The sequence below is a fragment of the Daucus carota genome, chromosome 7, assembly GCF_001625215.2.
Source record: "Daucus carota subsp. sativus chromosome 7, DH1 v3.0, whole genome shotgun sequence".
NCBI lineage: Eukaryota > Viridiplantae > Streptophyta > Magnoliopsida > Apiales > Apiaceae > Daucus > Daucus carota.
This window is the reverse complement of record NC_030387.2, coordinates 23993226-24021013: the sequence shown is the minus strand read 5'-3', so window position 1 is coordinate 24021013 and position 27788 is coordinate 23993226. Positions and strand designations below refer to the sequence as shown.

General features: G+C 33.8%; 2 protein-coding genes across 2 annotated transcripts; one reads left to right on the top strand and one right to left on the bottom strand.

Annotated features, from left to right (window-relative positions):
* Positions 1–286: 286 nt before the first annotated feature.
* Positions 287–2320, top strand: LOC108193796 (peroxiredoxin Q, chloroplastic). The gene is made up of 4 exons (XM_017360615.2): positions 287–623; positions 705–842; positions 1030–1119; positions 1906–2320. Exons 1-4 carry the CDS (start codon positions 414–416, stop codon positions 2122–2124), a joined length of 657 nt encoding a protein of 218 aa, XP_017216104.1. The 5' UTR covers positions 287–413; the 3' UTR covers positions 2125–2320.
* A 146-nt stretch (positions 2321–2466) lies between these two features.
* LOC108193795 (probable flavin-containing monooxygenase 1) lies at positions 2467–4846 on the bottom strand. The gene is made up of 5 exons (XM_017360613.2): positions 4362–4846; positions 3958–4198; positions 3408–3586; positions 2968–3317; positions 2467–2869 (listed from the first exon to the last, which is right to left on the bottom strand). Exons 1-5 carry the CDS (start codon positions 4782–4784, stop codon positions 2515–2517), a joined length of 1548 nt encoding a protein of 515 aa, XP_017216102.1. The 5' UTR covers positions 4785–4846; the 3' UTR covers positions 2467–2514.
* Positions 4847–27788: the final 22942 nt, after the last annotated feature.

Sequence of the window (27788 nt, the reverse complement as noted above, 5' to 3'; positions counted from 1 at the left end):
ATTAGTATGTAGCTATACACTGTCAATGAGTTGGCGTTTGAATTATATACTAAATTTTGGGGGCTTTATAATTATATACAGCGTTCTAAAAAATAAAATAAGACTTAATCGGTGAAAACATGAAATAAGAAATCAGATTGAGTGGATATTAATCAGATGAATAATTAAATAATCAGATATTTAATCAGTTTGTTGAATTGCAAAACATGGATTAATCGGTAAAACAGAGCTTGTACGTAAAAATATCAGTTGAAGTTATTAAAAAGAAAAACAAAAAGATATATGGAGGTGGGAGAGTAAGGTGTCTGGGGTGGGAATAAAGCCACAACTTTTCTTATCTCAACTCCAACCATTTCATAGTGAAAATCACAGAAAGTTTTGTTTACATCTTCTGAAAGCTTCTAACATCTACAATGGCTTCCCCTTGTGCTACTGCATCTGCATCCATATCCAAACACACTCTTCTTGCTTCTTCACTCTCCACTCACTCCCCCACACAACATTCTCCTCACTTTCTTACCAAATCATCTTCGCATTCTCAAATTTATGGTCTCAAGATCACACATTCCTCTTCTCTCTCCACCCCTTGTTTTTCCACCAAGATTTGCACCATTTCTGCCAAGGTACTTTTTTTTTTTTTTTAAATTTAAAATTTCAAATTTTCTCAGTATGTAATATCTATTGGTTGAATTTGTGCTGTCAAGGTGAATAAAGGGTCAGCGCCTCCAGCATTCACATTGAAAGATCAAGATGGCAGGAATGTTAGTCTTTCGAAATTTAAGGGCAAGCCTGTTGTTGTTTATTTCTACCCTGCTGATGAAACCCCTGGCTGCACCAAACAGGTCTCTTTTTCTGATCCTTTTTTTTTTTTTTTTATGAATTTAATCTTATTTCAATTGTTTATGTCATCTTTTGTTAGTTTACATTTGGTCTTGTTGGGAGGGGGAGTGAGAATGGCATGTTATAATCTTGTGTGAATAAGGGGACTCTTGTAAATGTTGTTGGTTTCCCCTAACAAGTTTTTTGCAGGCATGTGCTTTCAGAGATTCTTATGAGAAATTTAAGAAAGCGGGCGCTGAGGTTGTCGGGATCAGTGGTGATGATGCGTCTTCACATAAGGTAATGCAAGCTTTGAGTTTGCTACTTCGTTTCTCACCTTAGACTGTTTCACTAGCAACATTTTCAAGTAATTTATAGTTACTCTGAAATGCTCTATTCTAGCGTGCCTAGAATTTGTTGTTAAGTTTGCTTAAATGTCTGTCTAAACATTATCATTCAAGCAACTGTGTTGTCCCTTTTGAAATGTGTGACATTTATATGTGCCTATGTATTGTGTTAGAGCATCTCATAGTAATAAAAGCTATAGGTCTGTTAAATCGGACAAGCTTTGAAAAATTATGTAGGAATTGTTTTTTTGATATTATTGGAATTGAATGGTTATTTTAACACATATACAAGCTGATTGCTATATCAATCTGATACTTAGGTACTGAAATCTTTTTATTAGTCTCCTAGTTCATCAGATTCAGGAATATTCAGCACCTTTATATCTGTAATTTGATCTTTCATCAATTGTGGCAGCACATCAGTTCTTTTGAAAAGTGCGTTGTTTTGATGTGCCCTGTGAAGATACAGAGCACAGGAATGTATCAGTTCTCGCCTTTTTTGAAACTATTTTCTTTTCTTTCACAGAGAATTGGAAGTCCGACTCTGATGTCAACTAAACCAGAATATTTTCTTTGCTTAGGGCTTTCACTTAATAACCTGATATAAAATTATGGGGCCTTTGTTTTGGTTTAGAGGGGTTTTGTGCGGCCATTGCCCTTCCCTCGGTTTATGCATTTTCCTTTGTAGTCATTATGGGGATAATTTTTACACTTAACACAATATTTCAAATTGGTGTAGGCATTTGCAAAGAAGTACAAACTTCCATTTACATTGCTGAGTGATGAGGGTAACAAGGTCAGAAAAGATTGGGGTGTGCCATCTGATCTTTTTGGTACTTTGCCTGGACGACAGACATATGTCCTCGACAAAAATGGGAAGGTTCAGCTCATCTACAATAACCAGTTTCAACCTGAAAAGCATATTGATGAGACATTGAAGCTGCTTCAAAGCCTTTGAGCGTTTCTTATCAACAAACTCATGGTATCTGGTTCTTCCTCTGCTGTTTCTTTAATTTGATTTTGTAATCTTAGGATATTTCTTACACTTGTACAATCTGTATCTCATGAAGAGTGGTACTATAAATAATATCTGATATTCGAAATTCAGTAACAGATATGATGTAATGCTCGTACATGGGTATAATTTTCTTCTATATTGTTCCTGGACTTAGCCATGAACTGACATTACAATTTTTAGTGGAGCCAAAATTATCTAGGTGAGACTGATTCCAAAGTTTGAGAACTCGGAAACTTATTCAGTAAGTACTTGGACATATTTAAATACAAAAACAAATGAATGATAATGGTTACAAATTGAATAGATCTATAGCACATCCAGTTAACGATTTCATGCTTTGTCTTCCTTGTGCTGTTCATAATCGCGACTGTTATATGCGCTAAATGCTTCAGAAAACCAGTTCTTCTTCCTCCATGAGCTCCATCCCATCTCTTCACAGATTTCATCACTGTGGTTGATACTGAATGTAGAAATGCAGTTCCTCTTGTAAAATCGTGTTGTGTTCCGCATAATTTCCATCTCTGTAGTCGTTTGTTCAAGCATCTTCTCAATGCTTGGAAGCTTGAATTGACCACCAAGAAGTCTAGCCAGCCATATACACCTGATCTCTGCAGTATGCAGGTTCGAAACACTTTCCACGTAACCCACAAATGCCATGTTTGGAATGAAAGGATGGATCGTACCCCTGTTTTGTAAAAGCAACACATTTCAGAGTAGATCAGGCATGAAACTCAATGTGATAAAAAACAATGTTTGACCTTCATGTGGATATAGTTTTCATACCTGTACAATGGCATGGCACCAGAAGGAGATTCCAATAAACTACGGAAGGGATCTGGCAATATGGATCTGACTTTTTTCTTGCCATCGAAACCAGTGGAAAGGAGCACTACATCAGCTTCTAACCTGGTATTATCTTCAAATTCAATTCCTCCTTCCCAAAACCACCATCTGGAAGCTCTTTTGAACATGATCTTTCCCTTATCAGCCTCAGAGAAGAAGCTCTCCGGCAAGATGGCCATCTGACAAGATGCATAATCTTCCTCAAACGGATGATCTGGTTTCAAGCCATACTTGCGCAGTGGGAGCTTCCACGCCAAGTAGGACTCGATGAACTTTGAAATTCCCTGCCTCTGTATGATTTGAAAATTATAATCATGTTCTTCATAATAATGAACTAGCTTATAGTTAAATAACGATAAGAATGTATATGAAAAATTTACCATAGGAGATGCAAAATGGCAAAGGATGGTCCTGAGGAGGCCTTGATTAGGCCTTTGATGGAGGAACTGAGAAAATCTAGTTGAATAGAACCAGTAAAATGGTAAACCCCAGATGGAGTAATGTGGAACTGTCCAATGCAATGTCCTTATTATCATTGTGCAAGCTTGACCTTCTGGACCTTTTTTCATAAAATGTTGCAGACAGGTCAGTATACATATATTAAAATTTAAGCTATGCATTTTAATAAGCATCAGTGAACTTAATTTAATAAATGGAGGAGGTTAGTAGAGTTTGTAGATTAAACTATACTCCATAGGCAATTATAAAATCAAGTCAAGTCAAGAACTGAATCAAACAATTCAATTTTGTAATAGTGATGTAGTCTTAACCCCCAGACATTTGACCTTTTAGATCTGTTTTTGTCTTTCTCACACATCCTTCTTCTTCTCTGACACTAAATCTTTCCAAATTATTATTTCTCACAAACAAATCATACAATCATCACTACACAGATAGCTAGTTACTAATTAATTAACTAAACATATGTACCTTGATTGGCTTCAGCACATTCAACAGCCATGTCAATGGCAGATTTCTTGTACCCAACCACAGCAACCTTTTTGTCTTTGACAAGTTCAACACTGCCTTCTTCATCCAGTTTGCTGTATTCCATGGAATGCATCACCTTCCCTCTGAATACCTCAGGCCCTTTGTTCTGAGGAAAGAGTGGCACTTTCGGTTCATCGCCATATTTTCCAGTGCACACCACCAGAAACTCAAAGGAATACCACTGCTCACAAAATTGTAACAAATTAACAATCTTAGCTTAAATGCACATAACATCACAACTATAATCAGTTGTTATAAATGTTAGTTCTATTGACAGATTTATTTTTTTTTGTCCCATTTTCTAAAATTTAATTTTACCAGTAAGCACATACGTATATAAATACCTCAACAATCTCTGATTGATTAGTCTGGACAGCAACCTCCCATACAGGTTTACCTGTACCAATGAAACTTCCCACTTCCGCGGTGGTCTCACGATCACCAACAAACCTGATCTCCACCACCTTTGAGTTGAATTTCACAAATTTAAGCAAATCAAAGCTGGTAGCATAGGAATACAGATAATCCAACACTTCCTGGTAGGATGGAAAGCTGGAATTATCCCTTTTAGTCCAAGGAAAATCCGAGAACTCGTAATCACAACGTGGAGTTTGGAGTTTGGTAGTGCGAAATGAGCAATGTTTCCACACTCCTCCAAGGGAGTCCGAGGACTCGAAAACCATGGGATGGAATTGGGAGAGCTGTTTAGCAGCAGCTATGCCACTAATACCAGCTCCAATGATACCAATTTTGGAGAAAATAGGCATAATGGGAGTGTGTTGATTTTTCTAGAGCTGAGAATTTGAGCAAAAGAAGAGAAAGTAGTTAGATATGGAAATGGTTGTTTTGATATGGAAAGGGAAGAGCTCTCTATTTATAGGGTTTTGCATGGAGAATAGCGGGTCATGGTCATGTACGAGCACGTGATATAGCTTCAACTTAAAAGTGAAAACCGTTTATATTACGGACAATGAACCTACTAACATGTCGAGTGGAGAAGCTTTATTATTACCTTAACTAACGGAGAGATAACTGGAAAGAAATATAGTTAACTGTTAATTTAGGGTAAATGTCTATTATATATTTCTCAATTACGGGAACAATGTCCAAAATAATGAAATATATGCATTTTATAGCATGCCTAGTCTTGACACACATATTTATATAGCATAACATGTATTTCTTAATACAAATATTTTCCAGTTACGTAGTTCAAGTTGAATTGATATGCTTTTTAATATCTTTCGGCTCAATACACATCACTACTAAAAGTGGCTATTTTTCGATTGTCACAATCTGATCGAAAAAGATTATTTTGACCAATTACAATCGAAAATAACTATTTTTGACCGCTTCACAATTGGTCAAAGTCAGACGACAAACGTATTGTATCGATACGAATCCCAACAAACGCATAGTTAACATGCGTATTCTCATCTCATTTATCAAAAATGTGTCATATCTTTCAAGTTAACTGGTGTGTTTACTATTATTTTCATCTAACACTTTTAGTTATTCTGGGCACGTTTAATGACAAGTGATATTTTGGACACTTGCGCATTAAAATAATGATAAAATAGTCATTTCTCGCTAATTTAATATATTTTTCTACACAATACGAAAGTGTTGTAAAAGTAAGAAATAAATATTTTGCACAAGTATTTTCTAATAGTTTTAAATCTACAAAACAATATTTATATCTTCAACTTCTTATTGAATCCACCGAAAAATAATTTAACAATGGAAGAAATTATTTGAATAAAAAATTAACAAATATTACTTCATAATACTACATTATTTACATAACGATATATATTCTAAGATAAAATAAATTAAAACACAACTAAACTTATATACTAAATATAAAACAACATGATCATGCATCATATTACAACCTTAAATGTAATATTTAGATGATTTTTAGTTTTGTCATGTTCATATGGTTGTTCTCAGCATTATCATATATGTCATCTTATACTCTCCCGCGTTTTGTTATGGTAATTAAAGGGACTCCCTTAATCAATCACACCCACTTCCAAAAACACGATCCGAAATTTTTATCAATTATTGCTTATTTGAGTTATTTCTCTACGATGGTACTTGTATAAGTAAAATTTTTATTGAACTTTATACTTTAGTTCTTAGTAAATTGTCTCTGTAATGACAACTATTGAATTAGTTCAATACAAGTTTAACCGGCGATTTGGCGATTGTTAGAACAAATTACAAAGTCACATAACAAACTTCACATATTATATAAAAGGACACTTCAAATTAAAATGATGTTTTAAAACACTCTAATCTTTCATTGGATACACATCATACTTCATCACATTATTTATGAAGTAACTTGTGTTCTCCAAGTTTTTTGATAGAAATTCAAATTGACTTGACTTGATTTATACAACACTAATTTGCATTAATACATATCATCAATCTCATCAAAAATTAAGCAACAATTCTGAAATTTTGATAACTCGCTTCAATATTTATATTCTTATTTTTAGTTGTAAATTATCCATTGATATATAAGTATCAATGAATTATTTCTGCACACATATAACATGATGTTTCATATTTCTCTCTTTTTCATCTTTATGAATTTTCTCAAGACTTTTATTATGTTGTTCATTTGCATCGAATTTATCTTATTCTTTGTTAAATCATTTTTCTAGAGTCCGTAGTCATATAATTTTTGCTACCATCTATTTCACTTCTTTGATAATTATTTTTACGATTTAAAAAATTTTCAGATTCTCTTGTATTAGGTGAAAATAGTCATCATACATATTGGTGACATGAACATTTTCATATTTTTAACAATAACACACTCTTGATTATGCTTAACTTTATATATGGTTCATAACCCTCAAGCAAGAACTTCTTTATTATCAAATGGTCTCATCGTCATCAAGTTTTGACTGAATTTTTTTTGCTGAAATTGCTTTTCATAAAATAAATTTATCCTAACATATGGAAGCGATGCTCTTTAGTCGAACAACCACCATCTTGACCTGCTTATTTTTAAGAACGTCACGACATCAAAAAATCTACCGAAAAATCTCTATATTTTAATAACGTTATTAGTTTATCAAATAATGAATACTCTATTATTTATCTATAAATTATAATTTTATTAATTTACATAATATTTTATACTGAATATATAATTATTTGTTCATAATTCAACATGCATACGATCCTAGTTAATGAATATACATATATATGATATCAAAATTATTAATCATATGTATAAACATATATAATATTAAATTTGTTAGACCATGCACAATAAACCAAGTTAATGATTATAAATTCTAACACGCATATATTTGTTACATGTATGTGTGTTAGCATTCATATATTTATTAAAAATGAATGTGCATTTGCTTCTTATGAAACTAGGAATCTCAATATTTTAGAATTATTCTAGCAAAGCTATCCATAAAATATTTTGATATTATATGTAATATATATATCTGTGTGTGTGTGTGTATAATATAAAATTTTACAAATATAAGAAATATTATCTAAATAATCTAAATACTTACTTTGACTCGGAATCTAATAATTACTTAAATTATATATAGACCAAAACAAATGTGTGGATATATATATATATATATATATATATATATATATATATATATATATATATATATATATATAGTCAAGTTCTATGGAGTACAAAAAATATTGGAGTATTGGAGTACAAGATTAATACAATATAATTTAGTCATTTAAATCTTAATTTTTTTTGTTTTATAATATTTGTAAACATCCGAAAACCTGCGGATTATGTTCTACAACATAAACATTGTAATCAAAAGATAGAACAATTACTTTTATAAATCGTAGAACATTATGTTCTGCATCAATATAACTTATAAGCAGAACAACAATCTTAATGCTTGTTAAAAGTTGAAAGATATTAATGATTAATTTATAATTATGTTTAATACTACTTATAAATGATAAATTATATATAAATTTGGATAATCAGAGATATTATTTATGATTAAACTAATAAATTATGATTTGTACTCCAATACTCCAATGTTTTTATGTACTCCATAGAACTTAACAATATATATATATATATATATATATATATATATATATATATATATATATATATAGGCAAGTGATCAAATAGAAACTAATGTTATTCTAGAAACTAGAAACCACTCCCACGATCACTGTTTATAACCACAAATATCACTCGTTTATACGCTATTTATCACTATTTTATGCAGTTAAATTAGCAATTTTTATTATTGATAAGTGAGAAAATTTACTTACGTTTGCTATTGGTTATCGATTATTGATGATCAATTATAGTTGTAGGAGGTCTATGATGGTAAAAAATGATGAGATGTGGTGTGTGGTGGTGGTAAATAATCACTAGTAATGACAAGTTATGGTGACAAACGGTGATAGGTCAATCGTGGGTATGGGTGACCGCATTAGCGATGCAATGGGTTGATAATGATGCCTGGAGTTTCGTCAATGTGGTATGAGTGAAGCTGATGATGATATATGTTGTATATATGTATATTTATAAATCTATATTTCTGAAATTTCTTGTATATGAAATAGTGATTTGTGATGTACAAACGAGTGATATTTACAGTTAAAATAAGTGATAAAAAATTGGTCAGATACTAGTTTCTAGTTTCTAGGCTATTTGAGTTTCTAGTGGAGTAAGCCCCTATATATATATATATATATATATATATATATATATATCTCGGGTGAAGTATTAAGTGTCACTAAAAAAAATAATCCTACTACTTTCTAAGAAGTTGAACACACACAATCCTACTACTTTTTAAGAAATTGAACACACACACACACACACACACACACACACACACACACACACAGATATATATATATATATATATATATATATATATATATATATATATATATATATATATAGTCGCTGTTTGTTTACTAGAAACTTCTAGACCCGTTTGTGTCCGTTTGTATAAATAAATATAAGTACTTTTAAGAAGTTGAGAATGATAATTGCTCTATCAGCTTCCACTCTTTTCCAAACACTTTTAATCAACTTCTCTATTTTTAGTAAGAAACCACTTTTTTAAATTTGTCCAAACGATCTCATAATATATAGTTTAATTTAAAAGGGTTTGGCTAGTGTGTGCCCATGAGCACATGCTAAGCACTAACATTAATAAAATTGGAGGGTTTTGATTGGTGTGGTTGTTGTAACTGCAGGGGGTCCACCATTATTAAAGAAGGTAAGCCAATAGATACCTTTCAATTTCATAAATTTTGGTGCTTAGTGTGTGCCCATGGGCACACCATAGAAAAACCGAATTTAAAAAATACCAATATACTCCTTTTATTACTCCCTCCGTCCCATTTTATGTGACCCTTATTCCTTTTTGGGACGTCCCAAAAAGAATGAACCTACAATACTTACTATTTTTGAACACTACTTTTCACTATTACACCCACTACTTTCTTCCACTATCTCTTTTCTATAATAATATAAACACTATTACACCCACTATCTCCCTCCACAATCTATTACTAAATATTGGTATCTCTTTTCTATAATAATATAAACACTATTACACCCGCTATCTCCCTCCACAATCTATTACTAAATATTGGTAGGTCCCACCACTTTACCCACTTTTCAACTAAATTTACTACATTTTTCTTAATCTCCGTGAAAGTCAAACCAGCTCACTCTTTTTGGGACGGAGGGAGTAACAGTTTGAGGTCAACTCGTTGGCAGAAACAAGAATCGTTGGAACTTATACATAACTTTCTGAGGAAGGGGGAGTCTGGAGTTTCTAGTCGCGGTGTCCGTGAATATATATTTATATAATATATTTTTTTATTATAAACAGAAGAGATATACTAGGATATAAGTTATATTAAAAACGCCAAACGTTGAAGAATAATGCTGAATAAATATATAATATTTAATTCAAACATCACATCATTCAATTCATAATTCAAGCATCTAATAACACATCTTTTGTTGTCTAAGAAATTAAGAAAATTTCTAAGTCAATTTGAACCTTCGCACCATAAATTTTCATACTTCAAATAAGATCGCAAGTTTTTGAATTTTCTTCGAATACAATGCAAAAATAGGTTTTTGTATGTACGAATTTAGTGAGCTACTCCTTCCGTCCCTTTTTACATGTCCATTATGCATTTCGAGGAGTCAAATTGACCAATTTTTGACTAAATATTACAAATTATCTACTCATTATTTTTAAAATCTGAAAGTTGCGTATTAAAATACACTAAATGTACTTTCTATTGATATAATTTTTATTATTTTTCTCAATTATCTGATACATGTAAAGTTCAGTCAAAATAAAGTCAATTTGACTGGTCAAAAGTCAAAGTGGACATGTAAAAAGGGACGGAGGGAGTATATCTCAAACAAAGAAGTTGGTTGAATGAACATTAATATAATAAAACGCCGCGGTTTCATTTACCAGTTGACAAAAGTTCGTTAGAAGAATTTCAATGCATCTTCAAGTCATCTTCTTCCTAACAATCTAATTCCATCGATCCGAGTTGATGATACATATTTTATTCCCTCATGCAGCTACTGAACAGTGAACACGGCTGCTTGTAGTTAGCTACTAAATGGTTGCAATTATTGAATCTTAATAATTAAACAAGGAATTAATATGTTTCAATAAACTATGAATTACATGAGAAAGCTATTTCGATCATAAATTTCAAATTGTTAGTTCATCGAAAATATTTAATATATATGCATTTTACGATTTTAAATTCTAAGACATCTAAAGAATATTTTCAGTTATATATTGAACATTTAATTTACAAGGGAAGAGGACCTCATAAATATATTTTATACGACAAATATTTAACTGATATACATGGCAAGAATTTTCGACCTGTGTTTTGTTAAATTTATATATATTTAAATGTTTGACAAGTTTTTTTTAGATTCCAAAAAACATTTCTTAATAAATTTAACATTGAATAAAACCAAATTATAACTAAATGGAAAATATATCTAATACTTTCAGAGTAAAGACAAAATAAACACTTTGAAAGAAGGGATAAATGAATATTAAAAAATTGGATTTTGTTGGAAATGTTTTTAATGAAAATGAAAGAAAACAAAAATAAGCTTTTCATTCCAAAAAACTGGTCAAAACCCCTCAAGAATTAAAATAAAAAATGAGATGCGGCTCTTCAAACTCTAGTTTTTACTTATGTTCTATCTTCTTAAAACGGAGTTTTTGAGTCTCGCCAAACACACCTGCAATATACTTTTTGGGATTCGTTTAGGTGAAATTATAACCAAACTCATATCTCGTGTTTGGTTCCATTTTTTTAATTCTCATATCTGTACCTTAGGGCTTAGACACCATATGAGAGGTAAATATCATTGTTAATATTATTTTTATTATTTTTTTAAAAATTATTAATAATAACAAAAAATGCTTATACAAATTAATGTTACAATAAATAATAAAAATATTTATTAATAAATAAATATTGAAAATTGTTAAGAAAATTAGATAAGATGATGTAAATGATTAATTTTATTAATAAATTAGAAAAATATGGATGAAATAGTGAATAATGAATTTATATAGTAAATTTGTAAAAAAATTAATTTAGAAAATAAAATCTAAAGAATCTATATAATATAAGTTGGATGAATACTGATTATCTAATGATGAAGTGAGACTCTTGGTTTATTGCATTCAAATATATATAGTACAATTATAATGACTTGTTGAGTGTCATCGACTATTATTTATATTATCATTTACTTGTAAAAAGTGTCACGCATTCACATTGCAATTTACAGAGTTAACAAATACGAGTTCAGGTCAACTGTGCAGGAAGCATGCATATGCATGCTTCGGACTTGACTAGTTGAAGTCAATCATATTTAATTCTTGACCCTTCTTCTTTTACTAGTAATATACTCCAGTTATTCAAGTATTTGACTGCCTGTTGAAGTTTGAAATTCAACAGTGGCACGTGCCCATTGTTTTGCCAAATTTAGAAAGTTTTGTATTCTTAATCTTTTCCTGCGATACTAGTGCATTTACAAGTAAAATCCTTACCAAAATTTTAACTTCAACAGAAATTTTATAAATTTGAATTATAAATAATATATAAAAAATATCGTTAACTTTATAATCCGACTTTGTTATTGATTAAAATTTAGTCAAATTATATTTAACCAATTTTTGAAGACATGTCGTAAGATTTAGTGATTTACACATCCTTATCAACTACTGTATCATATTCAAATAATATTTTTTCTTTTACCAAAAATTTATAAAAATATTTATTATTTTAAAATATAATCAACTAAAACCAATATAACACACGTCCATCAAATTCTACACATCTATTCAATTTATAACACTTTAAAATAATTAACAATATTTTTCTTATCAACAGTTTTCAATAAGTTAGAAATTAAACAGGCATTTTTAACTTTTAATATTCAAAGATTCCATACAGAACCCGCTTGTGCTAATTGGTGTTACAAATTGCTGTGTCAGAAAAAATGCTGGTAAAAAGGGTGCAGTTGTATAAATCAGATAACTGTTTGGTAATTTTTTTTATATGTGCTTATTTTGAGTTATAAAATAAAAAAATTAATGTTTTTGTTGAAATTTGATATTGAAATCTGTAACAACTTCCTGCAAAAGCTGAAAAGCAGCTTTTTAAGCATGGGAGGACCTGCTTTCTCTAAAAGCAGCTTTTCAGCCAAAAGCTGCTGTTCAGAAAAGTTTCTTTTAGATTTACCAAACAGTTTTTCACCTGCTTTTAAGCAAAAAGCTGTTGTTGCTGTCTGCAACAGCAACGCCAAACAGTACCTTATACTCGTTTTTCCGGACCCAGATTTATTTAGTCACAATTTTATTTCCGGAGGGCTGATTTTATTTGGAGTCACATGGCTAGGGTTTCCAGTCGAATTTTCTCAACACTGCGCTGTCTATATTTATGATCATGCATATATATGAGATGTAAAATTTCAAGGATAGTTCGATGTATCTTTGAAAATTAGAATGATGAAAATTGCGTTCCCATTAACAAAGGATAAAAAAACTGTCAAGTTCCATATTAATATTGTTTGACCCCTTATTAATTAAACAGCATGCAATTATTTTCAATAGAGGATCGGTCCAATAATTCTAGTACGTGGTGTGTGGAAGCATAATACATGTGCATGGATCAACATACACGTATCACAGTGAGCGGGAAAGTTATTATATTTGGCCAGGTTAAATCAAATCCATTCAAAACTCGATCAGGAAAAAGGAGAACAATTAATTCAAAGCCTTAGGCCAAGAAAAGCCACTCTAATCAAGTCTCGAATAACTAATTAAGACCTGGATAATTAAGTTGAAACATTGTTCCTGCAAGTTCACAAAAGCGACCTTGATTAAAACTGCTTCTAGTGATACAAAAGTAATGTTGAATTTGCCTAACCCGGATGACTCCGTGACATTTATTGTAACATCCAACATCAATTAAATAAAGAATTAAATAAAAGATATGTGGTGATTTTGTAAACACAAACTAACATTGATTTGTGGTGAATTTTTGGATTCGAAATACTCCTTCCATCCCAAATTAGATGAGTAAGTTGACTTTAGCCACGTAACTTAAGGTGCATTGACCGTATAGCTCTGAAATTTATTTTTTTAATTTTTCTTTTGTAAATAAAATTTCAAAAATAAATAATGTAGCTATGCGGTCAATGAACTTTAAAGTACGTGCCCGAAGTCAACTAGCTGATCTAATTTGGGATGGAGGGAGTATATGATAGTTACTACTATGAATTTGAAATATAATAAATGATTTCAGAATTTTAAACGGCAGAAAATGCGGAGACACAGTACGAATTTCATAAATTTTGTTGTGAATTTGACGAGAATGTAAAATCTATAAGACCATGTGTATATAACATCCTAAATTAAATAAAAAAATTTGAAACCTTGACAAAATCAACCTGTTGAATGATATGAATATAAGTTGTTGGCCTGAAATGTCAGAGGTACCAACAAGAACATATACGGTACTTTGTCATCCTCTGTAAATGTTACATCCAACACAAAGGGTGTTTTATTTTATTAAATTGACTAAACTTTTGAGTTTCCAGCAAGATCAGAGTCAGATTTCTACTTACTGACTTATAATTAAAATATAACGTACTTATGACTGAATCAACACATGCCTTTTTATTTATGGGGGGAAATTAAATGTACACGATTGTACAGTGGACATTTACAGCCAACAAATCGTGAGCGTTGGTTGGGTAATATCTACGGTGCTGATGTACGCTCCATAATCTTTTTTCCTACTATACCCTTATTAATAATATCAATGATATAAAGTTACTGATGGTGCACAATTTAATAGTGCACACTTTAATAATGCCAATGAGTTAAAATCTCTGATGGTGTACACATAAATAGCATCATTGAATTAAAATCTCTGAAGTTATTTACATATTTTAAAATCATTTCTCAATGATCCAACCTAATGGATGTTAAGGTCTATATGTATCAGTATATTACTTGTACAGTTTCTAGATAATCCAACCATGCGGATGTGAAGTTTTATATATTTTGAAGATATAAAAAAAGTTTTAGTAAAAAATAATTTCATTTGTATGGAGAGTTTAGCAGTCAACTAGTGATTTGACTCGTACTGGTATCTGGTGTTTTATCATGTGTTACTGCTTATATTTTTAAAAAAATATTTTTGGATGATCCAACCGTACGGATGTGGAGATTTATATATTTTGATGATATTAAAAAGGTTTCTTAAAAAAATAATTTTATTTGGATGGAGAGTTTAGCAGTGAACTAGTGGTTTGACTTGTACTAGTATATAGTGTTTTTTCATGTATTGCTGCTTACATTTGAAAAAAATATTTCTGGATGATCCAACCGTACGGATATGAAGATTTATATATTTTGAAGATGTTAAAGAAGTTTCAGAAAAAAATAATTTCATTTGGATTGAGATTTTAACAGTCAACTAGTAGTTTAACTTATAATAGTATTCAGCGTTCTTTCATGTATTGTTGTTTCTAATTTTTTGAAAATATTTCTCGATGATCCAACCGTACGGATGTGATGATTTATACATTTTGATGATATTAAAAAAGTTTCTTTAAAAAATAATTTGATTTGGATGGAGAGTTTAGCAGTCAACTAGTGGTTTGACTTGTACTGGTATCTAGTGTTTTATCATGTATTGCTGCTTACATTTTTTTTAAAAAAATCTTATGGATGATCCAACCGTACGGATGTCAAAATTTATATATTTTGATGATATTAAAAAAGTTTCATAAAAAAATAATTTTATTTGGATGGAGAGTTTAGCAGTCAACTAGTTGTTTGATTGTACAAGTATCGAGTGTTTTATCACGTATTGATGTTTACATTTTCTAAAATTATTTATAGATGATCGAACCATACAGATGTGAAGATTTATATATTTTGATTGTATTAAAAAAGATTCAGAAAAAAATAATTTTATTTGGATGGAGAGTTTAGCAGTCAACTAGTGATTTGACTTGTACTAGTATCTAGTGTTTTATCATGTATTGCTGCTTACATTTTTTTTTTAAAAGAGTTGTGGATGATCCAACCGTACAGACGTGAAAGTTTATATATTTTGATAATATTAAAAAATTTTCATAAAAAAATTATTTTATTTGGATGGAGAGTTTAGCGGTCAACTAGTGGTTTGACCTGTACGAGTATCTAGTGTTCTATCATGTATTGATGTTTCCATTTTTTCTTAAATTATTTCTCGATGATCCAACCGTACGGATGTGAAATTTTATGTTTTTTGATGATATTAAAAAAGTGTTAGAAAAAAAAGATTTTATTTGGATTGAGATTTTAACAGTTAACTAGTAGTTTAACTTATAATAGTATTCAGTGTTCTTTCGTGTATTGTTGTTTCTAATTTTTTGAAAATATTTCTTGATGATCCAACCGTACGGATGTGAAGATTTATGTATTTTGAAGATATTTAAAAAGTTTCTTAAAAAAATAATTTGATTTGGATGGAGAGTTTAGCAGTCAACTAGTGGTTTGACTTGTAATAGTATCTAGTGTTTTATCATGTATTGTTAGGCCGAATAAACTCACTATATAGATTAATATAGTGAACACAACAATAACAAAATACGTCAATATAAGAGATTAAACAAAGTAAACTCTTATTCACAATACTCAGTAGGTTACAAAAACTCTCTTAGTGATTTATATCTTATCACTAAGAGCTGCTGGGTTACAAGAACAATATTCTCGATGTTCTAACTCTTATAGAGTAAACCCTAATCTGTGTTTATATACAAAGTTACATGATATCTACTGATTGATTTATAATTATCTGCTTCCTAAAATAATCTAATCAGTAGTTATCCTTTTCTTGTTCTGATTTGCATAATCTCCTTGATATTTGCCTTCCTTGTTTATCCAGATCTTTTCCTAGAAATCAGCCGCCTGCAAACTCTGATCATCGATAAAATCTGATCCAGCTGTCAGTCGTTAAACTCTGATTTCAGCTAAACTCTGATATTTGCTTCTGCACACTAAACAAGTTAGATACCTGTGACATCATCAAATATATAACAATCTCCCCCAACTTGTGCATTGGACAGAATGAACAAGTTATATATATATGTACTGATGATGTCAAAAACTATCAAGGACAAATGCATAAAATAATTAATTTATAAAATTAATTACAACTTACAGAACCAGCAGAACTATCTATCAAATCAACCTATATCCATAGCTTTCTCTGACAAACTGGTTGATCAGATTTTCTTCTTTCAGCTTTAAGGTCTGGATCATCTGGGCTTTGACATTTCTGAGTTCCTCAGTTTCATCCCCAGTCTGATAGATAGCTGCTCTCAAGGCATTTACCTTGCTTCTCTGCATTGCTTCCCCAAGCTGAATCACCCTTGGTCTGTCTGCAACATTGTTGTAACCCAAGATTCTGGTATTGGCAATAGTCTCCATTACAGAGCTATTCTTTTCCATATAAATCTCAGAACCATCATCTTGAGCTATCTTTGGAATGTATTCCTCATCAGAATTTACTCCATAGAATCTTCACTTTTCATTTATTGTCCTCTTCATCAGATCAGACCATCTCTGAGTAGCTTCATTCTTGATCTCCAGCATATAGTGAAAATGTTCCAGCTCTCTCAGAGATTTCAGCAACAAATCAGCTTTTGAGATTCTGTAGACTCTGCCAGATTCCAGAAATAGAGCAATCTTCTCTTTATCTCCTATGCCATCATGAGTATCCATAAGGATCTGCACTGACTCAACTTTATCTAGGTCCTTCTGAGTAACAGCATCTCCCACTTTCTCAGTCAGAGGATAAGGATCTCTGAAAATGGTTGCTGAATCTGTTTGAATTTTCTCCTTCCTGTGACCTAAACCAGTTGTGTCATAAGCTTCCTTTCCTCTGGTTCCATGAGTCCTGATTCTGGTGAGCATTGGACTTTCCTTGTACAGACTTGTACCAAGGCTTCCAAAGAGACTCTTTTTCTTCTGATCTTCAGTCTTTTCAGAGTTTATCTTCAGCCAGGAGGCTTTAGCATTTTCAATCTTATCTTCTGTTACTGAAGCTTTAACTTGAGCATTGTCAGAGGTTAAAGTCATGTCAGAGATTGATCTGTCATCACCCTTTCTTCTTCTGGTTAAACCAGCTTCCTTTTCTCCTACTTGATCAGATACATCAGCAATTATGTTTACATTCTTGCTTAGCTCGATCATCCTCTGAGAAGGATTTTCTGATGCTATCTTGATCACTGATTTCTTTACCACAGGAGGAACTGAAGGAACTCCATCAACAGGTTCCTTCCCTTTGTCTATTGCATTAGACTCAGATTGAGTTTGAGACCTGGTTCTTGGTCTGTTGATGTCAGTGTAGTTCATCTCACTGATTACTATTCCCTTTTGCTTTGGAATCTTCTGTTTTTGTGAGGGATCAGTAATCTGTTTTTGCTCATCAGACTTTGTCTTGCTGATCTTCTTCTTCTCAGCAGCCAGTCTTTCTTCCTCAAGTCTGATGGCTTCTATATCTACTCCTGGATTTTCCTTTTCAAATATTTTCCTTGCCATTGCTTCATCAATTGCTTGCAAGGAAGGAGATTTGTAGAAAAGAGTGGTTTCTCTGCCTCTGAACTTCAGAGTTTGGCAAAATTCTTGAGACTCTGGGTCTCCAGCTTCAATCAACTTATCAGCTCCAGGAATCAGATCCTCTTTCTTCTTTTCAACCTCAGAGTTCGCAAGAGCTATTTCTTTAGATATGACCTTTGAATCTCTGACTGCTTTACTTATGCTTTGAGCTTGAGACATAACAGTCAGTTCCATAGACTTGTGTTTTTGAGACTCTCTGGGTCTATCAGAGTTTGCTGCTTCCTTATTACTCCTTTCTTTTTCTTTGATTTGCAGCAGCTTTGGCTGTTTGTCAGCCACCTCCCCTTTTCCTTCTTCATCACCATCTGGCCTTTTCTTTTTCATTTGCTGATCAGGTTTGCATTTGTCTTTGGATATTTTCTCCCCCTTTTTGACATCAGCAGAGGTGAGAACTTGAACCAGCTGAGCCACAGAAGTGCTCAAATCAGCCAGAGTATGCTGCATTGAAGTTTGAGTGGCCTCAATGGAAGTAAGTCTGTCTTCAATAGAAGGAGGTGTAGCTCTGCACATCCTTTGACAATAAGTTAAGTTGCAGATTCTTCTTCTGGCAGGCTCAGAGGATGGAAGTGGAGGACTTGGAACTGTAGGAGTTATTATAGGAGAGGATTCTCTGACTTGTGTAGAATCTCTGACTTGATCAGAGATAAACAGGTGAAGATCAGAAGTCTGTACAGGAAAAGATGTAACTTCAGTTGCATCATCATCTTCATTTTCATCAGCAAAAATACTCAGAGTATGTGATGCCAGAGCTTCAGTAGCTGCATCAGAATTTGCAGCTGTAGTAATCTCCTGAGCAGGAGCTGCATCAATATCTTCAGGTTGAAGCAGAGAGTCTTGAATCATCTGCAAGACCATTTCTATCTGTGCGGTTTCTGATTGACTTGGAACATCAGAAGCTTTTTCTGACACTGTAGTATCAGCTCCAATTATATTTTCATGTTGAATCGGAGATTCCTGATTCAACTTCAACCCTTCATCAGATTTTGTCACTGTTGGTTGATCATTGTGCTCAGAGAATGATTCTGACATTTGTGTGTCAGCTGCTACTGTTTCAAGTGGAATTGCAGAGATAGGTGCAATCAGGACAGGCTCTGCACCAGAGGGTTGATCAGAGAATGGGATCAAGGCCTGTGTTGGATCCTCTGACTGAGGTGGCTCAACAGTCAGATCAGTGATTGTGGTTGGCTTGATTTTCTTTCTCTGTTTCGTTGCTGGTGGAGGAGGTGGAGGTGCTTCATCAGAGTCATAGTCTGATATTTTCTGCAGAAATCTTCTTTTTCTGGGAGGAGGGGAGGGCTTGGTTGGAGATTTAGTGGACCTGAGAATCCTCTTGGGTGAAGATGTTTCAACTGGCCCTTGTTGGGAAGAACCAGAGGGTAGTGTTTGAGTAGATTTTACAACTGGCCCCTTTTGAGAAGGACCAGAGGTTGGGACTGGTTCTGGGTCAACAGTAGAAGGGGGGGGCTGTGGTATATTCTCATCAGAGAATAATGCTGCATACTTGTCAGGCAGAGCTACCCTTAACTTATCTTGTACAGTCACAGGAATAGCAAACACATGCACATTTGGTTTCTTACTATCCTTCTTAATAAGATCAGTAAAGGCACGTTTGGTGATCTTAAAGGGCAATTCATTACCAGTGTCAGGGATGGGTACATCAGGAAAACAGTAAGAGAATATAAGCTGACAAAATCTAGCATAATATACAATATTCATATTCTCCTGTCTTCTATCTCCAATAAAACGCAGTATGGATGTAGCAAGATCAAGTTTAAGGTTATGAATTAGAGAGTACCCGATTTGTTGGCTGAATATAGGAATAGCATCGAAGTTACTGCACTTGTTTCCAAATGCTCTTGTGATGCAGTCATAGAAAAAGCTCCATTCCTTGCAGAGGTTTGGACGCTTGAGCTCACCCATCTTGTCAGTACTTGCTGTATACCCAAGGAAGATCATCATGTCCCTCAGAGTTTGAGTAGGGACGACAGAATCAAACTTCTTCTGTTCAGGAAGATGAAGAGCCTTCCTGTTAGTCGCTGGTGAAACAACGTACTCCTGACCCTCGTAATCACAGGTCAGAGATGGAGAACCATGGCCACCTCCATCATCGTAATTTGCTGTCCTCCAGAAGGTGAGAACCTGAGTAGGAGAGATGGACTCCGGCTGAGTCAGAGCATACATTAGCTCACTGTGAGCCAAGAAGTCCTGAATAAGATGAAACTCTTTGGGGGCTTCATCGTTATCTAGTATGGCAGCGTAGTTGTTGGTTACAAACTTCGCTCCATTGAACTCAAAAGCTGTTGTCGACATGATTTCTGAAAGAAAATGAGAGTTTAAGATAGTGCAGATAAGTTGTTTGATGAAATGCTGGTGAGAAAATGAGAAGAGAGTTTGAGAGAGAGAGAGACAGTAAAATATCGTGTGTAAAAAGTGAAAAGAAATTTTCAAAAACGATATATATGTGTGTATACACGATGTACTGACTCTCGGTGCTAGTGGGACACGTGGCAGTTGTTAAACGGTAAAAAAAATGTAGTGGAGAGATAATGATGACAGGCGTGTGAATCTGAATTACTGTGCAACAATTGCCGAGAAAACACAATTATTCACCGTGTTTTTCTCCACTCAGGAATTCAAATGGATTTTGTACCGTTTGACAATTAAATCTAATATTCTCGTGACCAAAAATCATTTATTTTAAACTCCGAATTGAATCAGATGTTTGACCATTGACCAGAGTTTAAATAAATGGCAGATTATGAGACAAAACAGAGATTGTTCATAAAATTTTGTACTGATGAGACATAAACAGTGAAAGTCTGAATAACAATTTTTCCTCAGAGTTTGTAAACGATTATTTGAATTTAATCAGAAATCACTCAATGTCGTAAAATTTGTTAATCACAGATGCGGAGTGAAAGGTGTGTGTTGACATGATTCCTCTAATTGTAACAGAGATTGACAAATTTCTTAAATAATATTAGAAAGAATCAGATGTACAGAAGATGTTTTTACCATCTCATAAGCCGAGTTTCTCACAATATGGATCAGAGTTTAAGTTTTCTTCTCATTTCTATATCATTCATCTTTAGAAAGGAAACTTCTCATGGTAAGTGAGTCATAACCTTCATCAGATTTTTATTTTCTCAGTGTATTGCTCCAGTAATCAGAGATTGCGAAAGGTCTCCAAGAAAAATACGATTTTTCTGATGCCTCTGCTTAATACCAGCAGTGCACTTGGATCTTTCCTCTCACAAAATTTCTAAGATCTCAAAGGAGTACCTGAGATGATAATATTTTATTTTATTTTATTTTATTTTTTCTTTTCGAGAAGAAACAAATTTGTGATCCATATCTGAGAACTAATCACTCTTAGCTCATAAGGGGAGTAAAGCAAGTTCTTCACTGAGTACTTATCTAATATTTAAGAAGTAAGGCAGTCTAAGTAACAAATTTAAATCATGTTTTGTGTAACATAGATTTCCACATATGTAATGTCTCAAAAATCAGACTCCAGAGTTTTTCATGATCTAATTCAAGTATTTGCAACACATTCTTCACAGGAAAGTCTTTTATCAGTAAAAATTTCATGTCATCAGAGTTTGTCGGGTCAGAGTATAAATATCAGAGTTTGTCATATCAGGGCATAATCATCAAAGTATAGAGCAGAGAATAACAGATGCAGTTGTAGATCAAGTTAATAAAAGAGATTAATAACAGATATCTTATGAAGGAATGTAACAGAGTTTAGAGAGGACCAGAGATCATCCCTAATTCGTTTACAAGTCTGGTGAATGTTGCTTCAACCAAAGGTTTGGTGAAGATATCTGCTAACTGCTGATCTGTTGGAACAAAGTGAAGTTCTACTGTTCCTTCCATCACATGTTCTCTGATGAAATAATATCTTATGCTGATATGCTTGGTCATGGAATGCTGTACTGGATTTCCTGTCATGGCAATAGCACTTTGGTTATCACAGTAAATAGGGATTTGAGTAAGAGATAAACCATAGTCCAACAATTGATTTTTCATCCATAAAATCTGAGCACAGCAGCTTCCTGCAGCAATATACTCTGCCTCTGCAGTAGATGTGGAAATTGATTTTTGTTTCTTGCTGAACCAAGACACAAGTCTTCCTCCAAGAAATTGACAACTCCCACTTGTGCTCTTTCTGTCTATTTTGCATCCTGCAAAATCTGCATCAGAGTAACCAATCAGTGTAAAGTCTGATTCTCTGGGATACCAGAGTCCCATCTCAACTGTACCCTTGAGATATTTGAAAATCCTTTTGACTGCTATCAGATGTGGTTCTCTTGGATCTGCTTGAAATCTTGCACAGAGACAGGTAGCAAACATGATATCAGGTCTACTAGCAGTGAGATATATGAGTGAGCCTATCATACCTCTGTAGTTAGTAATTTCTACTGGTGATCCAGTATATTTATCTAACTTGGTGGCTGTGGCCATGGGAGTAGTGGCAGCTGAGCTATCCTGCATACCAAATTTTGTTAGCAGATTTCTGGTGTATTTAGACTGATTAATGAAGATTCCCTCATCAGTCTGTTTAACTTGCAGTCCCAGAAAATAGCTCATCTCTCCCATCATGCTCATCTGATATCTAGACTGCATAAGCTTTGAGAATCTCTCACAGAGTTTAGGATTAGTAGATCCAAAAATGATATCATCTACATAAACTTGAACTAAAAGCAGGTCATTACCATGGTTGAGATAAAACAGAGTTTTGTCTATTGTACCTCTGTTGAAGCCACTGTCCAAGAGGAATTGAGCCAGAGTTTCATACCATGCTCTTGGTGCTTGCTTTAGTCCATACAGTGCCTTATCCAGTCTGTAGACATGATCTGAAAATTTTGAGTCTACAAAACCTGGAGGTTGTTCAACATATACTTCTTCCTCCAGCTCTCCATTTAGAAAGGCACTTTTCACATCCATTTGAAAAACCTTGAATTTCTTGTGTGCTGCATAGGCCAAGAAAATTCTGATTGCTTCTAATCTGGCAACTGGGGCAAAGGTCTCATCATAGTCAATTCCTTCTTGTTGAGAATATCCCTTGGCTACCAGTCTGGCTTTATTTCTGGTGATTATTCCATCACTGTCTGTCTTGTTTCTCAACACCCATTTGGTACCAACTATTGATCTGTTCTTTGGTCTTGGTACTAGTGTCCAGACTTTATTTCTCTCAAATTCATTTAACTCCTCTTGCATTGCTGTTACCCAATCAGCATCCTTAAGAGCCTCTTCCACTTTCTTTGGTTCTGTCTGAGATAAGAATGAGTGAAATAAGCATTCATTTGCTGTTGCAGTTCTGGTTTGTACTCCAGCATCCGGATCTCCAATAATCAGATCTGGTGTGTGAGACTTTGTCCATTTCCTTTCATGTGGCAGTTGACTTCTGGAACTAGATCCTCCCCCATAATCCATGCTGTTTCCAGTGTCATTCTGATTTTGATTCTGAGTTCCTGATGCCTCTCCCCCATTATTCATGCTATCTCCATGAGTGTTCTGAGTTTCTGATGCTCCCCCTGAAGATGTGTTCTCATGATTCTCTGCTGTAGAATGATCAGAGTTTGAGGAGTCAGTATCAGAGTTTGTGTTTTCTGCTGAGTCTTCAACATTTTCATCCATATCTTCATTGTGATTGTGCTCCCCCTCAACATGTGCTTGAGGTTGGTAAGTTGGAGTGACATACTCTGATATGATCTCAGAGTCAGAGTTTATGGAGTCAGAGAATGCATCTTCATCTTCAAATCTCAGTTGCTCATGGTCAGCAAAATCTTCCATTCCAGTTATTTTCTTATCATCAAAGGATACATGAATGGATTCCATGATTACCCTTGTTCTCAGATTGTAAACTCTGAAGGCTTTTGTGGACAGAGGATAGCCAACAAAGATTCCTTCATCAGCTTTTAAATCAAACTTGGTCAACTGTTCAGGATGATTTTTCAGAACAAAGCATTTACACCCAAATATGTGAAAGTACTTAAGATTTGGTTTTCTGCCTTTGACCATCTCAAATGGTGTTTTCCCATGTTTGTTTATCAGAGTTGCATTTTGTGTGAAACAGGCAGTTTGTACAGCTTCAGCCCAGAAGTAAGTTGGTAACTTTGCTTCCTCTAACATGGTTCTAGCAGCTTCAATCAGAGTTCTGTTCTTTCGTTCTACAACACCATTTTGCTGAGGTGTTCCAGGTGCTGAAAATTCTTGCTTAATGCCATTTGCTTTACAGAACTCTTCCATTTTAGAATTCTTGAACTCAGTGCCATTATCACTTCTGATGATCTTGACTGCATCTTTGGAAATTTTATCCAGTTGTCTGACATGCTCAATTAAGAGAGATGATGTCTCATCCTTGCTGTGTAGAAAATAGACCCAAGTATATCTGGTAAATTCATCAACAATGACCAGAGTATGTCTTTTCTTTGCAATGGACATTATATTTACTGGTCCAAAGAGATCAACATGGAGCAGATGATATGGCTCAAGAATTGAGGACTCAGTTTTACTTTTGAATGAGGATTTCCTCTGTTTTGCCTTCTGACAGGAGTCACAGAGTCCATCTGGAGTAAAAACTGATTTGGGAAGTCCTCTCACAAGATCTTTCTTCACTAACTCATTTATATTGTTGAAGTTCAGGTGAGATAGTTTCTTGTGCTAGTTCCAGCTTTCTTCATTACTAGCTCTGCCAAGTAGACAGATTGTAGAGCTTTCAGAGTTTAAAGAGAGCTTGGCTTTATAGATGTTCCCATGTCTATATCTTTTCAGAACAACTTTCCCAGTGCTTTTGTTAACCACTTCACAGTGTTCTTCAAAGAAATCAACATGATACCCTCTGTCACAGATTTGACTTATGCTGAGCAGATTGTGCTTAAGTCCTGAGACCAGAGCTACAGTTTGAATGATGACATTTCCAAGATTGATATTGCCATATCCCAGAGTTTTCCCTATGTTGCCATCTCCATAAGAAACATTTGGGCCAGCCTTCTCCACAAAGTCTGATAGCAGGGCTTTATTTCCTATCATATGTCCTAAGCATCCACTGTCCAGAACTAGGATATTTTTCCTGTTGCCCTGCAATCACATACACAACTAATGATTAGTTTTAAGGACCCAGACTTGCTTGGATCCTTTGTTCTTGTTAAGTTTGTTAACACTAGCAGCGGAAGATTTATCAGAGTTTAAATCAGAGTTTGTGCTAACAGATTTTTTAACAGAGTTTAAACCAGGAGAATCAATCTTTTTCTTCAAAGAAGGTTTTAATTCATAATAATCATAGTATAAACTATGGTATTCCTTACAGGTGTAAATGGAATGCCATAAACTACCACAATGAAAACAAGGATTTTCTGGTCTAAATCTAGTATTCCTAGTCTTAACTTCTGATTTGGAAGACATAGCATTTATGTCCTTATTCTTCCTGCAAAAAGAAGCAAGATGATTAGGATTACCACAATTATGACAAGTTTTCCTAGGAGCATTTGGAATAGGCATATAATTGTTGCTTTTGTTAATTCCTACCTTCCCATTTCTATTTTTCCTAGGTTCCTTAATCCTATTTTCTTTCTTAACCTCTTTGAGCTTATGCTTAAGCTGAATCTGAGTCATTAAGCCAATATTGACCTGTTTAGGTTTATCAGTCTTTGATTTGTCCTGAGCCTTTGATTCTGCAACAAATCTTACTGGAACTACTTTAGGTCTGTCAATTTTAATGGTGTCTTGTTTATGTGACTCAGCTTCATTTTTATCAGAGTATCCTAAACCCTTCTTCCAGTTTCCACTTTCTAAGATATTCTGAGTGGTCTTTCCTGAGTTAGTTCAAGTTCTGATTATCTCTCTTTCCTTTACAAGTTCTGATTCAAGAGAAGCATTTTTCTTTAAGAGTTCATTTTTAACAAAAACAGAGTCATCTCTTTCCTTCTGAACTTCTAGCATCTGAACTAGTTCTTTCTTAAGATAATCATTCCTTTTCTTAACTTCTAGGATTTCAGATTTTAGTCTCTCATTTTCTAAAGTCTGATCTCTATAACTAACATGCATATTTTTGAGAAACAATCTTAACTCAGTTATATCTTCAGTGTCAAAAGCAAGAGTGGAGTGGGGTACCTTAGTTTCAACAGCCTCAGTGCTGTTGTCCATATTTGCCATCAAGGCATAGTTGACTTCTTCCTCTGATTCTGATGAGTCTGCCCAGCTTCCCTTCTTTGTGATAAAGGCTTGTTCCTTTTCTTTCTTGACTTTCTTACACTCAGTTGCAAAATGACCTTTCTCACCACAATTGAAGCAGGTGTATTTAGACTTATCAGCTTTTTCAGATTTTTCTTCTCTGTCTTCATTTCTTTTGAAGACCTTCTTATCAGAGTTTCTGTCCTTTCTTGAGAACTTCTTCCCTTTGTTGAAGTTCTTGTAAGCCATCTTCTTGAAGCTTTTCACCATCAGTGCTGCCAGCTGCATCATCTCAGTATCACTGTCATCAGAGTCTGAAGGTATATCTGTGTCTGAGTCATCATCAGAGTTTGATGACTCAGTATCAGACTTTTTGACATGTGCTTTTCCCTTACTTTTCACAGCTGTTTCTCCTTGAACTTTTAGAGCAACTGGTTTGGGTTTCCCACCATGTCGTTTACTCCTTTGCTCCATCTCAAGTTCATAAGTTTTTAATCTCCCAAAGATATCATCCAGAGACATCTCTTCAAGATCATGATTATCTCTTATAGTGGTTACTTTCAAATCCCACTTTTCAGGAAGAGCAAGTAGAAATTTGAGATTTGAGTCTTCCAGATCATATTCTTTATCCACTAGAGATAAGTCATTCAGCAGCTTGACAAACCTGTCATAAAGATCAGTCAATGATTCACCAGTTTTTGAATCAAAGTGTTCATACTCTTGAGTAAGTATGGTCCTTCTGTTCTTTTTGATGGCTTTGGTTCCTTGACATCTGACTTACAAAGCATCCCATATTTCTTTTGCAGTTTTGCATCCAATCACCCTATTTGACATAGCATTGTCAAGAGCACTGTGCAATAAGTGTTTTACTTTTGCATCCTTACTGATTGATGAGATGTCCTCAGGAGTGTAGTCTTTCTTTTCTTTGGGGATCATCTTCTAGGGTTCATCTCCAACTGCAACAGAGAGCTTTGTTGGCATGTGTGGACCATCATAAATCCTGTCCAGGTACTCTGGATCTGTAGATTCCAGAAACATGGCCATTCTAACCTTCCAGATAGGATATTCAGATGCCCTGAGGACCAGAACCCTAAGTGACTCATATCTACTGTTTGTAGTTTGTGATTTCTCAGACATGATTGTGTGAATAAGATCTCACTGTAGGTATATCAACAGAGCTGGCTCTGATACCACTTGTTAGGCCGAATAAACTCACTATATAGATTAATATAGTGAACACAATCAATAACAAAATACGTCAATATAAGAGATTAAACAAAGTAAACTCTTATTCACAATACTCAGTAGGTTACAAAAACTCTCTTAGTGATTTATATCTTATCACTAAGA

Coding starts and splice junctions, on each gene's coding strand:
- LOC108193796 (XM_017360615.2), top strand. CDS start 414: ATGGCTTCCCCTTGTGCTACTGCATCTGCATCCATATCCAAACACACT. Junction 624..704: donor TTTGCACCATTTCTGCCAAG/GTACTTTTTTTT, acceptor TGTGCTGTCAAG/GTGAATAAAGGGTCAGCGCC. Junction 843..1,029: donor CCCCTGGCTGCACCAAACAG/GTCTCTTTTTCT, acceptor AGTTTTTTGCAG/GCATGTGCTTTCAGAGATTC.
- LOC108193795 (XM_017360613.2), bottom strand. CDS start 4,784: ATGCCTATTTTCTCCAAAATTGGTATCATTGGAGCTGGTATTAGTGGC. Junction 4,199..4,361: donor ATCAATCAGAGATTGTTGAG/GTATTTATATAC, acceptor TTTTGTGAGCAG/TGGTATTCCTTTGAGTTTCT. Junction 3,318..3,407: donor GCCATTTTGCATCTCCTATG/GTAAATTTTTCA, acceptor CAAATCATACAG/AGGCAGGGAATTTCAAAGTT.